The sequence below is a fragment of the Thamnophis elegans genome, chromosome 6 (genome assembly GCF_009769535.1).
Source record: "Thamnophis elegans isolate rThaEle1 chromosome 6, rThaEle1.pri, whole genome shotgun sequence".
Taxonomy (NCBI): Eukaryota; Metazoa; Chordata; class Lepidosauria; order Squamata; family Colubridae; genus Thamnophis; species Thamnophis elegans.
The window spans coordinates 36,336,599-36,348,570 of NC_045546.1; the positions used below are offsets into that span (position 1 = coordinate 36,336,599).

General features: G+C 36.0%; 1 protein-coding gene across 1 annotated transcript in view; it reads left to right on the forward strand.

Annotated features, from left to right (window-relative positions):
- Nucleotides 1–10,077, forward strand: part of CD96 (CD96 molecule) — a 30,717-nt gene extending 20,640 nt beyond the window's left edge. Inside the window, exons 8-14 of the mRNA XM_032219783.1 lie at nucleotides 644–718; nucleotides 2,452–2,526; nucleotides 3,084–3,158; nucleotides 3,714–3,779; nucleotides 6,048–6,134; nucleotides 7,783–7,906; nucleotides 8,765–10,077. Coding sequence (XP_032075674.1) covers nucleotides 644–718; nucleotides 2,452–2,526; nucleotides 3,084–3,158; nucleotides 3,714–3,779; nucleotides 6,048–6,134; nucleotides 7,783–7,906; nucleotides 8,765–8,882 — 620 coding nt within the window. The 3' untranslated portion in view covers nucleotides 8,883–10,077. The remainder of the gene's footprint in view (nucleotides 1–643; nucleotides 719–2,451; nucleotides 2,527–3,083; nucleotides 3,159–3,713; nucleotides 3,780–6,047; nucleotides 6,135–7,782; nucleotides 7,907–8,764) is intronic.
- Nucleotides 10,078–11,972: the final 1,895 nt, after the last annotated feature.

Genomic DNA, 11,972 nt, shown 5'->3' on the forward strand with positions numbered 1-11,972 from the left:
TATGAATCTCGTGCATTATAAACTTCCTTGCTCATCTGGTGAGTTTCAAAGAAGGCAAAGTGAATTAGCAGTTGTCCCATTAGTTAATTTTTAAAGACTGCCCAGATGGCTTTTACTTATAATTCAGCCTGACTTCAAATTAGGTTCCAATATACAATTTATTTAATTGCCATTCTCTTGTTTGAATACAGCTAAAGATAAATTTAACCAAATGCAGTTGTTTTATCTGTAACTCAGGTGTTAGGCACTGGTCAAATGGTACTTGGTATCAATTTAAAAATATATGTAATGTTTTTAATATTTTGTCCTAGTAAGGTACACTACTCTGTGTAATAATAGTGTTTCCCGAAAAGCCATCAAGATTTTCTTATTGCCATAATTTAAAAATTCATAATATTTCTGGGTTTCTTTAAAGAGTAAAGTAATTCTCCATTCCTTCAATTCTATTTTCATTTCATTATCTTATCTATCAGTAGGAACATTATATTTGGAATGAAAGCCTATGATTTGTGATACTTTATTGGTTTCTATTATTTTATTTTATTTACTTAAAACATTTATATAAACACCCATCTTATTACCAACAATATCATGATGCTGTTGTTAAGGATTATCCACTCTCTCAACTGGTTATTTTAAACAGGAGTTCAGAATACATCACTGGCATATTCAGAATTCATTAGTCACATTACTGCCATTTCAGATTCAACCACAGAAAGTAAGTAGCTGTTTATAGATTTCTATGAAATATTATCTGTTCTTTAAACATTTGACAAAATAATGGTATAAATGTCAACACCAAAATAAAATGCGGTTATGAAAAGCATTTAAACAGTTGCAAGTATTATGTTGCATTATTTTATTTAAAAAAATCAAAAGAAAAAGTTGTGATATCTTTATTAGAAAAATGTGTAGAATATATCTATATATTTGCCTCATGTCTATATGGCAAATATACATATGTCTACAAATATGCAAAACATAGGCACATATGTTACTACTTGCATAATTAAAATGTTGGTATAAAGTCATGTTTATGTCATTGTTTTGTCAGTTTAAAGAATTTCCAAAGTTCATTTTTTAAAGCTGTTTTTTAAAGCTCTTTTATTTCATCCACTGTATTTCAAGCCATGGTTATTTTAATCAGGGTTACAGCCTACGATTTCTGAAGCCTCAGGAATAACGCTAGTACCAGATTCCGCTTCAGAAAGTAAGTTCAATATAAATATTATGTGGGTTTTTTTCTCCAACATACATCCACAATAAAAATTCAGTCATACGTGAATCTTGTTGTCTCAACACTTCTACTGTTCATTTATTCATTTTTTGTTAGCTTTATTGCTTCAGGGGAAAGTATCTAACACTTTACTATTTATGGTGAAAATTCCCAAAAGCGCATAAAGAATGGGGCAATCTTTATATTGCTGGAATCTGTGAGACAAATCCTTATCTCACATAGGTCCTGTTTTCCAGGACTTGCATATAAGAGAAGGCAGGTACAACAAACATTTGTCCTCACTATGCCTCTTCTTTCATTTTTATATTACCACGTAGCACAGCATTTCTAGGCAAAAAAAAATAGGAACTATATCTGTTGTTTTTATAATCCTTCCAAATACACTTATAGTACTTCTAAAGTAATTTTGTGCCATACAGCTTTTGGTAAATGAGCAATAATGATGCAATAACTAATAGTCGCATCAAGTTTTATTATACCTTTCAAAGTTCCAAAAGAAAGTATAACTTGTTTTGTTTTTGTAATCTTTTTTTTTCCTTCCAGAGAAGTCACAGAATCCACTTCTTTCTCAAATTTTCTAATATTTCTAATTGCTGTGTGGAGTGGAGTGAAATGAGGTGTGGTGGAGTAAGGTGGGGAGAAGAGAATAGGGGAGGGGAGGAGAGGAGAGGAGAGGAAAGGAAAAGAAAGGGGAATAGAATTTCTTGCAAGAACTGTCATGGTCCAGTTAGAGTATAAGTATAGTTATATAGTATGTTTGCTGACCATTTGCTTACGCTGGCTCAAACTTTCTTGTAGGGTAATCACTACTTATCATAATTTAATTAGTGGACAATGGAGACAAAGCTATTGAACAACCTCCTCCTCCTTCTAGCTGTATTTTTAAAGGTTATAAATTAACCTTTATTAGAAACATAATGGGCATCAGTAAGATTCAAAACATACTTTTAACTGTGGATATTAAAATAAAATGTATAGAATATTATTATTTTTATTTAGTTTATATTCATCCTGCATGTGTAAAATGTTACGTATATGGATTAGATTTGATAAGAAGCATATACTGTAGATTTCAAATCCAATCAAGCATAGTGGATTAGCTGTATCAAGAAGTAGAAAAAATAGTTTTATATAATTTCATACCGTGTTCTCCTGTTAGAATCAAGCCAACAAAACATTGAATAAGAAATTTAAAGACAATTTGTCTTCTACAGAACACTTGCATTCTACTAAAACCTTGCGAAGTGATACTACTACAAAGTTATTCAGTGACTTCACAGTACCCCAAAGTAAGTGATGAACGGTTCTTAAATTATTTGTATTTGGCATGGAAAGTAGAAACATAATAGATTTCAAAAATTGTGGCTGACTTATCAAAGATTTTATTTTTTTAAAAAAATCAACTTTATATACTTTTATATGTCCTTTAACCACATCAAGAGCTGCCATGATGCAGTGGTTAGAATGCAGTATTGCAAGCTAATTCTGCTAACTACCAGCAGTTTGATTCTCACTGGCTCAAGGTTGACTCAGCCTTCCATTCTTCCAAGGTCGGTAAAATTAGGATCCAGATTGTTGGGGAAAATATGCTGACTCTGTAAACTGCATAGAGAAGACCATAAAGCACTCTGAAGGGTTATATAAGTCAAAGTGGTATTACTATTGCTATATATGAGAGTTATTAGGAGACCCTTTCTGAATAATGTGAAGTTGGCTCTTGTGTTTCTTTATAGTACTGAATATGAAGTCTGCATTTTAGTTTTACTTCTCCTAGTGGCCTCCTGGTCAATAAAACATTGAATATTCGTATTGAACAGGGAATTTAAGGGCAATTTGTCTTCTACAGAAATCTTGCATTCTACCAAAACCCTGCAAAGTAGTACTACTACTATGTTGCTCCGTGACTCCACAGTACCACAAAGTAAGTTATAAGACTTTCTAAATTATTTGTATTTAGTGTGGGAAAGGTAGTATCATATTTATTCAAAACAAAGGAATAATTATGGCTTAGAACATGCAGAAGTAGAAATATCATTTTATATAACTTCATATTATTCAATAGTTATTATGAGCCAGGGTGATAAAGTTGTTAGAGTGCAGTACTGCAGGCTACTTCTGCTGACTGCCAGCTGACTGCAATTTGGCAATTCAAATCTCAGCCTCCCATCCTTCAGAGGTGGGTAAAATGGGGAGCCAGATTGTTGGGGCAATATGCTGACTCTGTGAACCACTTAAAGAGGGCTGCAAAGCAATGCGAAGCTGTATATAAGTCTAAGTGCTACTGCTATTACTATCAGGGATAGCTTTCAAGAAAATAAGTTAGATTTCTTCCTTTAGTATTCCATTTATAATGTGAAATTTGCATTATCCAAATGAAGTCTACATTTTAGTTTTACTTCTTCTGGTAGCATCTAGCTAACAAAGCACTGAATCATCACATTTTACAAGGAATTTAAAGACAATATGTCTTCTACAGAATCCTTGCAACCCCGGCAAAATGATACTGTTATTACGTTGTTCGGTGAGACCATGGTACCTCAAAGTAAGTTTTAAACATTTTTAAAAAATTATTTGTATTCAATGTGGGAAAAACAAAACCATATTTATTTCGAATCCTAGACATAATCGTAGTTTAGCTCCATAAAAAGTAGAAATATCCACTTTATATAGGAAAGTTATTCTCATTAGGAAAACTTTTCCAAATAATATGGAGTGCTAGATTTATTTCTTCACAGGTATTTCCTGCAAATGAAGGGTCCACTTTTTTTTGTGATCATTCAAGTATTGATCTATTGATTGCAACAGGAACTGGTCAACTATTACCCAAGCCTAACATTATGGGCTAAGAGAGTGTGACTGGCCCAAAATTATGCAGCTGGTTTTCATGACAAAAGCAGGACTAGAACTCATGGTCTCCTGGTTTCTAGCTGGCTATGATATTGAACTTAGAGTTCCCACTCAATGGATTCTTTAGCATCCATAATAAAATATATGTAGAAATTTGGCTAAATATCAGGATATTGAATTAATAAAAACAAGAATGTTCTTCAAGAGGATTTACTTGGAATGCAATTTACTTGTATCAGAAAAGCAATATTAGCAATAAATAATCAATATCACTGTTAAACCCATGGACTGCCTATACCTGATCTCACTTTATCAAAGCAATTCGTTTGTTTCTTAACTTAATATAGTTTTTGAACCTGGATTACATATTGGGCTGCCTGAATGCTACTTAGTATAGAGGAATATAATGCTAATGCTAAATTATATATTGGAGTCTAGAGATTCCATAAATACATTTGACTGGGTAGCAACAAAAGTATCCATTCTATAATCAAGGAACAAACTCAGATTAGAGAAAGTTGTTTCTCGATATGCATCATCATCAACAAGAATAATAATAATGATAGTTATAATGCCTTGGTTTGTCATGGTATCAGGGAAGCCTAGAGACAAAACTGCCTTTTCTTTCCAGTGCTAAATCTTCACCGACCATGGCATACAGCTATATTTCCTTAGATAATCTGATTTTTATTGCTGCTAAGAAAAGTTCTTATTGAGAAGCGTATAAGCAGTGACCTGAGGTTTCATGCCTTCTGCCCACAATTACCACCCTCTTAATGTGATCATTTCCCATGTCTAACATTTTTAAAGGGTTGCTGCTTGTTTAGACTGGAGAGGCTTACTTGATTTATAAGCTGTGAAAAGGTAGCCCCTGTGGCAAGTCATTCTGTTTTCACATGCATAGCACACACAGAGAAATAGAATCAAGCAAAGCAATATTGATTAATCATTTTCAAATTACTTTTGACATATATTTCTGAATCTTAAAGTTGTAGGAGGTAGCTCAAGGTTCTTGTGGGAATTTCTGGTAGGAATCCTACTCTTACCACAGTGCTGTCCATCAATCTGAAGCTGTGTGGGAAATCACCACCTGAAATAGAATTGCTATTCCACACACTCTGTTTGTGTATGTATATCTATGTGAGTCAGAATATTGCAATTGAATTTGAACTGGACAAATGTGCCACCCTATCAAAATAGGGAGGAGGGGGGGAAATAACGAAAATTGAAGGAATCAAGATTCTTATGGACATAACATCAAGAGTCTGAATGAAGATGGTTGCTACAAATATGAGAGCATCTTTCAAGGTGACAATATCAAGCACATTGAAGTCAAAAGGAAGGATCAGAAGTAAATATGCCATGAGAATTAAAAAGATCTTAAGCCCAAATTCATGGAGGAAATACCTGAATAAGAAGACTAGAAAGTAATGACAATGAATTGAATTATGCTGGTCATGTAGCACCTGCTACATGATAAACCTCAGACTAAACAATTATCAATAAGAAAGACAAAATTGTTTGGATAGTGGAATTGACAGTACCTGGAGGTAGCAAAATTGAAGAGAACAAATTGGCAAAAAAAATCACAAAATACAAAGATCTGCACACTGAAGTACAACTGTTGTAGCATAAGAAAACAAAACACAATCAGCATTGACAAAATCATCATCAATCAATTGCAAAAGGCAGCTTTACTTGGAACAGCTTACATCCTGCAACAGTATATGCAACAACAAACAACACAGCTGCCTATCCTAGGTCTTTAGGAAGGACTCAATAAATGAATAAAAACATCAAATTCAATCTAAACCTCTGATTGATTATGCGACCAATTGTAATAGCCCATCTTTTATTAATGGTTGATTGCACAGTCAGCCAGATGTATAGTAATCATTACTACTATAATAATACTGGTAAACTGGCTAAAATAATAAAGAATGCATGCTTGTCTGTTTTTAAGAAAACCTGTCCATCAGAAAAGTGACTGAACTAACCACAATGAATAGCCCTGCTCATTCATACACTGTAAAAGATGGCCTTAATACCGGTAAGTTATTGCTCCAATTGTAAAGGAGTCTTTATGAAAGGAGAAGCAGGGCAAAAAGGTTGCTGCAGATGGTTTTGGCAAGATTGATCTACAGGGAGGGAAGGTAGGTACTGTATATTAATCAATTTCCATGTCATAATCAAGATTGAAAAGATTTATTTTGTAAGAGCTCTGACATGTATCACCCTACCTGTACCTGCCACTAAATAATGAAAAGCTAAAGATGTGGTTGTCCATATTCTGAACAGAATGATTGAGAGAATTTATGGTTGCCGTGGAAGCCGATGTGTTAATCCTTGTTAGGATCATTGCGAGATGTCCGGCATTGCTTATATAGCAGTTTAGAGTTTAGACACTTTCATGCTTGGAAATCATTTTCATATCTAAGCCAATGACTCAAGTCTTTAAGAAGGGAGGAGGATAGATGGGCTGTACTTCCAGAAATTATTTCAAAAGCTGCATGAATATCATGAAAATAGTCCTCATTTAGTGATTGCCTCATTTAGTGACCATTCAGTTGTGATGGTTATGAAAAGGTAACTTTGTGACTAATCCTCACATTAATGTGATTTGCAGGTATATAAAGCCAAGGAAAGCTGAAGCAAGATCATAAGCACAGTCATGGTTTCACTTGTGACTGCTTCGCTTATTGACAAAGTTGTCTAATTGTGGTTGCTAAATAAGGACTACCTTTATAAATGTATGCTCTGTTTAGGAGCATAAATAAATGAGGGCAAATTCTAAGTGCCTTTTTGTTTCTAATTCATCTTGTGTCAGTATCTTAGTCCTATTGTTGCTTAAATTGCAAATGCCAATGTGTTACAGTATAATTCTTGCTCCTATAAATGTCATCCAATGCCACATAGCATTGCAAAACTACAAATAAAAGGTTTTTTAAAGTATCATGTCTCCTACCGCTGAAATAGCATAAGGCATAATATATTATTGTAAGAGATATGAAGTGCAATAGGATAACAAGTTGGAAACTAGATCATGTGTTATGCTAGTAAACTGGACATTAACAGTACCAGTAGGCATGAAATCCTCTTGTTTTCGCTACCAATTCGATAGTGGGAGTGCCCACACCTGCACTCTTGCTTTTCTTGCACACAGCATGTCTGGGCATGTGCAGAAAATTCTGTGCATGCGCAAAAGGTATGTGATGACATCAGGGTGGGTGAATGGGCAGAACCTTGCACCGCCGTCTCTATCGGTTCGCGCAAACTGGTGCGAACCAGCAGAATACCACCTCTGAGTACAAGGTACCATAACTGTAGGTATCCTTTTAAAGCTGCTGTTAACAAGACTGATGGTGAAATATCCTTTTACTGCTGACAATGTGTGTGGTCCCCTTGGTTGTTAAAGACTGCAACCAGCACAGAGAGCACAAGGCGGGTTGCATGGCATCCTGCCATCTCTCACAACATCCAGGGCCTGCCTCATAGTATCTGCCACTAGTATGGCTCCTGTCTAATGTTGACTCCACTTTAGTCAACTGCTTTGAATAATTTCTTTCCATATGATAGTCCAAAAAAAAACAACAACCCACAACCCTCTATACTCATAATTTAGAAATGTAGACATAATAATTGTTCAAAGCTTGCTTATGGTTTTCATCATAATGATTTTGGTACTGTACCCTTTCCAGGTTCTGCAATAATTCCAAAACACAGTACATTTCCCTGGCCAGTTGTTGTGTCATTTCTGCTTTTTTTCTGCACGTGTTTAATCATTTGTGGAATCAGAAAATGGTGTCAGCACCAAAGAGAAATGTAAGTACACTGTATGCCCCTCAAAATCATGACTTCATTTTGGGTATCATTGTGAAATTACTCCCGTACAAAACAGCGAGATTAATTGCAAAAAGATTTCTTTATATTTAGAATGAAAGAAATCAACAGGCTTTTTTGTATTTTTAGAAAACTTATTAATAACATATAACCAAGAGTTACTATGACAACAAAATATGGCAGTGATTGCCCATTAAAAATCCTAGGGACTGTAACTTATAGTCATTTAAATGAATAAAAAACCCAGAATAAGGTCCATATAATATTAATTATCAGCATGAGAGTAAACATTATTGAAATCTGGTTCATATTAAACTATATTCTCATGTTTAAAAGAATGGCATATCTACATAAGAATGGCAACTGAACATACCATTACTGCAATACTTTATTCTTGGTTTACCTCATGACTTCATTATCAGAAATCAACCTGGTGGCTTTGTTTATGCCAGTGTTTCTCAACCTTGGCGACTTTAAGTCCTGTGGACTTCAACTCCCAGAATTCCCCAGCCAGCACACACAATTCTGGGAGTTGAAGTCCACAGGACTTAAAGTCACCAAGGTTGAGAAACACTGGTTTATGCATCGATTTGGTATTACTCAAAAGAACAAAAAGAAATGCAAGTACCTTAGCAATACTACTAACTTTAATAGTTCACCTTTCATCAAAGATATATTAGGTCCCTGCTTCAATGTAAATTAGTGGCAAGGTGGACCTATTTTTATGCCTAATTATGTTTTCATAGTGTTCATTTGCTTCTTAATTGTATCTAACTATTTTGATGCTTATTGTGGATGTTCATTTGCTGCACATTTTAAACAGGATTATTTTCATTCTAGTATGAATAAACCTCCATCGTTCAAGCCACCTCCTCCACCAGTTAAGTATTCCTCCATCCAAGTCTATAATGAAATTTACTCATCCAGTGATGAATTGGAAAATCTGAAATCCGCCTGAAAATCTATAAAGATCCAGCATCAAACGGCAGGCTTCTATTGTATGGCTTTTATAATAAATGGCAAGCATTCACTGGTAGTGACGCACATTCCCATTTGGACTGCTTAATGTTGTGTTTGTGCTAAAGTGTATGACATTTAGCACATTCACAAACCCAGATTGCCTTTTGTAATTGGCACATAATGAAATCAAATATATGGCAAATCAGAGCTAGTGAGCCTTTGCAGTGGAACTTTAAGTCTGTGTTCAATATACAAATGTCGTTCATTTGTTTGTTTAAAAGACAATGAATGCATGAGCTATATGCATGATATTGATAATCTCAACTATGTTTCTTTACATCTTATAGCTACATGTAGTGCTAGAGTGGAGATGCTCACAAGAGTTACCTGTTTTTTCAGACAGTGGCCTAAAATGAGAAAGCCACGTTACTGTATATGAATAGAAAGCATCAATAATAAATTAGGCACAAATGCATATATTCCATTAAGGAATTCACTTCCACTGGCTGTATGGTCAAATAAATGGATTTACATAAAACTGAGAATGAAAGACACAAACTCCAATAGAAGAGAATATGTGTATCTCAGAGTTGAACTGTGGAGCCCTTGGTGCTATTTGAGCCTGATTATTTGCCTGGGGATGTTTCATTACCCTATTCCAGTGATGGTGAACCTTTTCGGCACCAAGTGCCAAAAAGGGAGAACTTTGTGCCTTCTCGTCTGGGCCGCAACCAGGACAAGGAGCTGGAAACAGGGCATGCGTGCACTGGAAAATGAACTTCCGGACAAAAAGTCTTCTGGATTCTGGAGCGCATGCGCATGTGATGATCAGCTGACTGGCATGCATGCTCACACCGGAAAATAGAAGACCAGCTCTTCCAGTTTCCGGCACTGCCACACACACCAAAGCCAGCTGATCATCACATGTGCATACTCGCCAGAATCCAGAAGAGGAACGGATGACACTGCACATGCCAGGTGAAATGGCTCTATGGCCCATTCTGGGCATGCATGCCATAGGTTTGGCATCATGGCCCTATTCGGTAACTTCAAGTAATCGTCAACTTATAACAATTCATTTAGTGACCATTCCAAGTTACAATAGCATTGAAAAAAATAACATAACCATTTTTCACTTGAACGTTGCAGCAACCCCCCACCCTGCATGCACCCTCCATCCCCACACATGCACATATGACCCCCCATGTGCCCCACCACCCTGCACATGTACACACATCTCCTGCATGTACCCCTGCCCCTGCGCATGCACGGCAGAGATTTTGAAAACTGGCCTGTGGGAGGCACCCGGGCATGTGAGGTGGAACTGAGCTGGGGCGACAGCTCACATGCCCACAGAGAGGGCTCTGTGTACCACCTGTGGCACACATGCCATAGGTTTGCCATCACAGCACTAGGTAGTTCACTATTTATTCAGATATGTTACAAAGGTGACATTTGTCTTCTGTCTTTCTGTCTTCTCAATTCTCACTTTGGATGCATTTCTTCTTAAAGTTTGGCCTTGTGCATTATCTTTTTCATAGCTGGGGTGGCTGTGCTATAGAAGGTTCAGTGGTAAGCCACTTAGGTTGGGCATCTACTTAGTTGAAAGATGTTATTATAGGCAGTGTGTTTCCTTTTTCTGGTGTTCTAGGTTGCTGCAATATTTGTATTCATCCGAATAATGTTCTTACATAGCTCTCTTATGGGAGGTTGAGTTATTACTTGGGTAATGGAGCATTTGGCTACTGTGGTTTGTTTTTCAACAGGCTTGCATTTCTAATTTGCCATTGTATGTAAGCAGGAAGCAAACCACACACTAAGGTTGCTACTTAGTTGAGTAGTGAAACATCTGCAAACAAACCACCAAACTCAAAGAGCACTAAGACCTCCACAATTAAAGGTGTACATAATTTCTCAAGTCAAAGCTTTATCTTGACTAAAGATTGTTCAGGAGAGCAGATTTCAGTTTTGGAGAAAAAAAATTGCAAGCACTGATTACCCTGCGAACTAGATATTTATTTTTTTAATGCTTAACTCTGTTAAACAGATTCATTTTTTCTAAACTAAAGCCTAATGTATATTCAAAATGTTGCTATTGTATTGCTTTGTTTATGGCTGCTGTCATGCTGTAGTATATCCTTCTCCAACCGATTACTGAGACAATCTTACATTCACATAACACTTTCGAAAAAGATACTAATGCTGGAAAGGTAGAAGAGAAGAAGACAACCAGCAAAGCAGATCAACCCATTCACTGTGGCAATGTGGGAAGACCTCAAAGTGATAGATATATCATTATGGGGAAAATCTATCTAAATGGTTGCTAGGAGTCCAAAAGCCCAGTTTGTAAATGGTATTTTCTGTCTTATTCCATTACCATCCAAAGGCAAACTCAAGATGTATAAAATCTATTTGGCCTTGTGATCTATTATCTTGGGATGAAATCAAGGCACTAGAAATGACTAGGGACAGTTGCAGTGAAGGCAGAAGAGAGAGCAGCAATAGTAGTAACAAATTTTAGACCAATATAATGTTGTCAACTCAAAAATGAGTGGATAAAACAGCTTTGCAACCATCCGAAGTTTGAAAGGGAAAGAGGATTGTGAGTGCACAAGATATATAGGTCGCATTTGTTTTAAATCTAAGACATCTTTCTGTGAGGAAATGTGTCTTCTGCTGCATTTTACTTCCATAGCCTTAGCATACAATACTGACCCCTCAGTAGGGAAAGCCTTAAAATTAGGTTTAAGTATTTGATCATGAATTAAGCTTTTTAAAAGATTCTTAGGCCAAGCATGTTAAGATCATAAATTTCCCTGCTTTTAGTGGGCCTGGCCTAAGTATGACTCACAGTGAAACCAATTCTTATTCCCTTCTTTGATGACTAAAAGGGAAAACTAGCAGATTTTCCCACATGTCAAGGAGCCCACTTTTAGGGGAGAGGTCCGCCATGTATAAGCTCAGAAATTGCCCAGTTCTGTCCTGAATGGGATAAAGGTTACCATCCAATAATGACACAACATATTGTGGAATCACAATTATCATGCTACAAAAAAGAAGATGGAAATCAAGGTTAAGAATATCATCC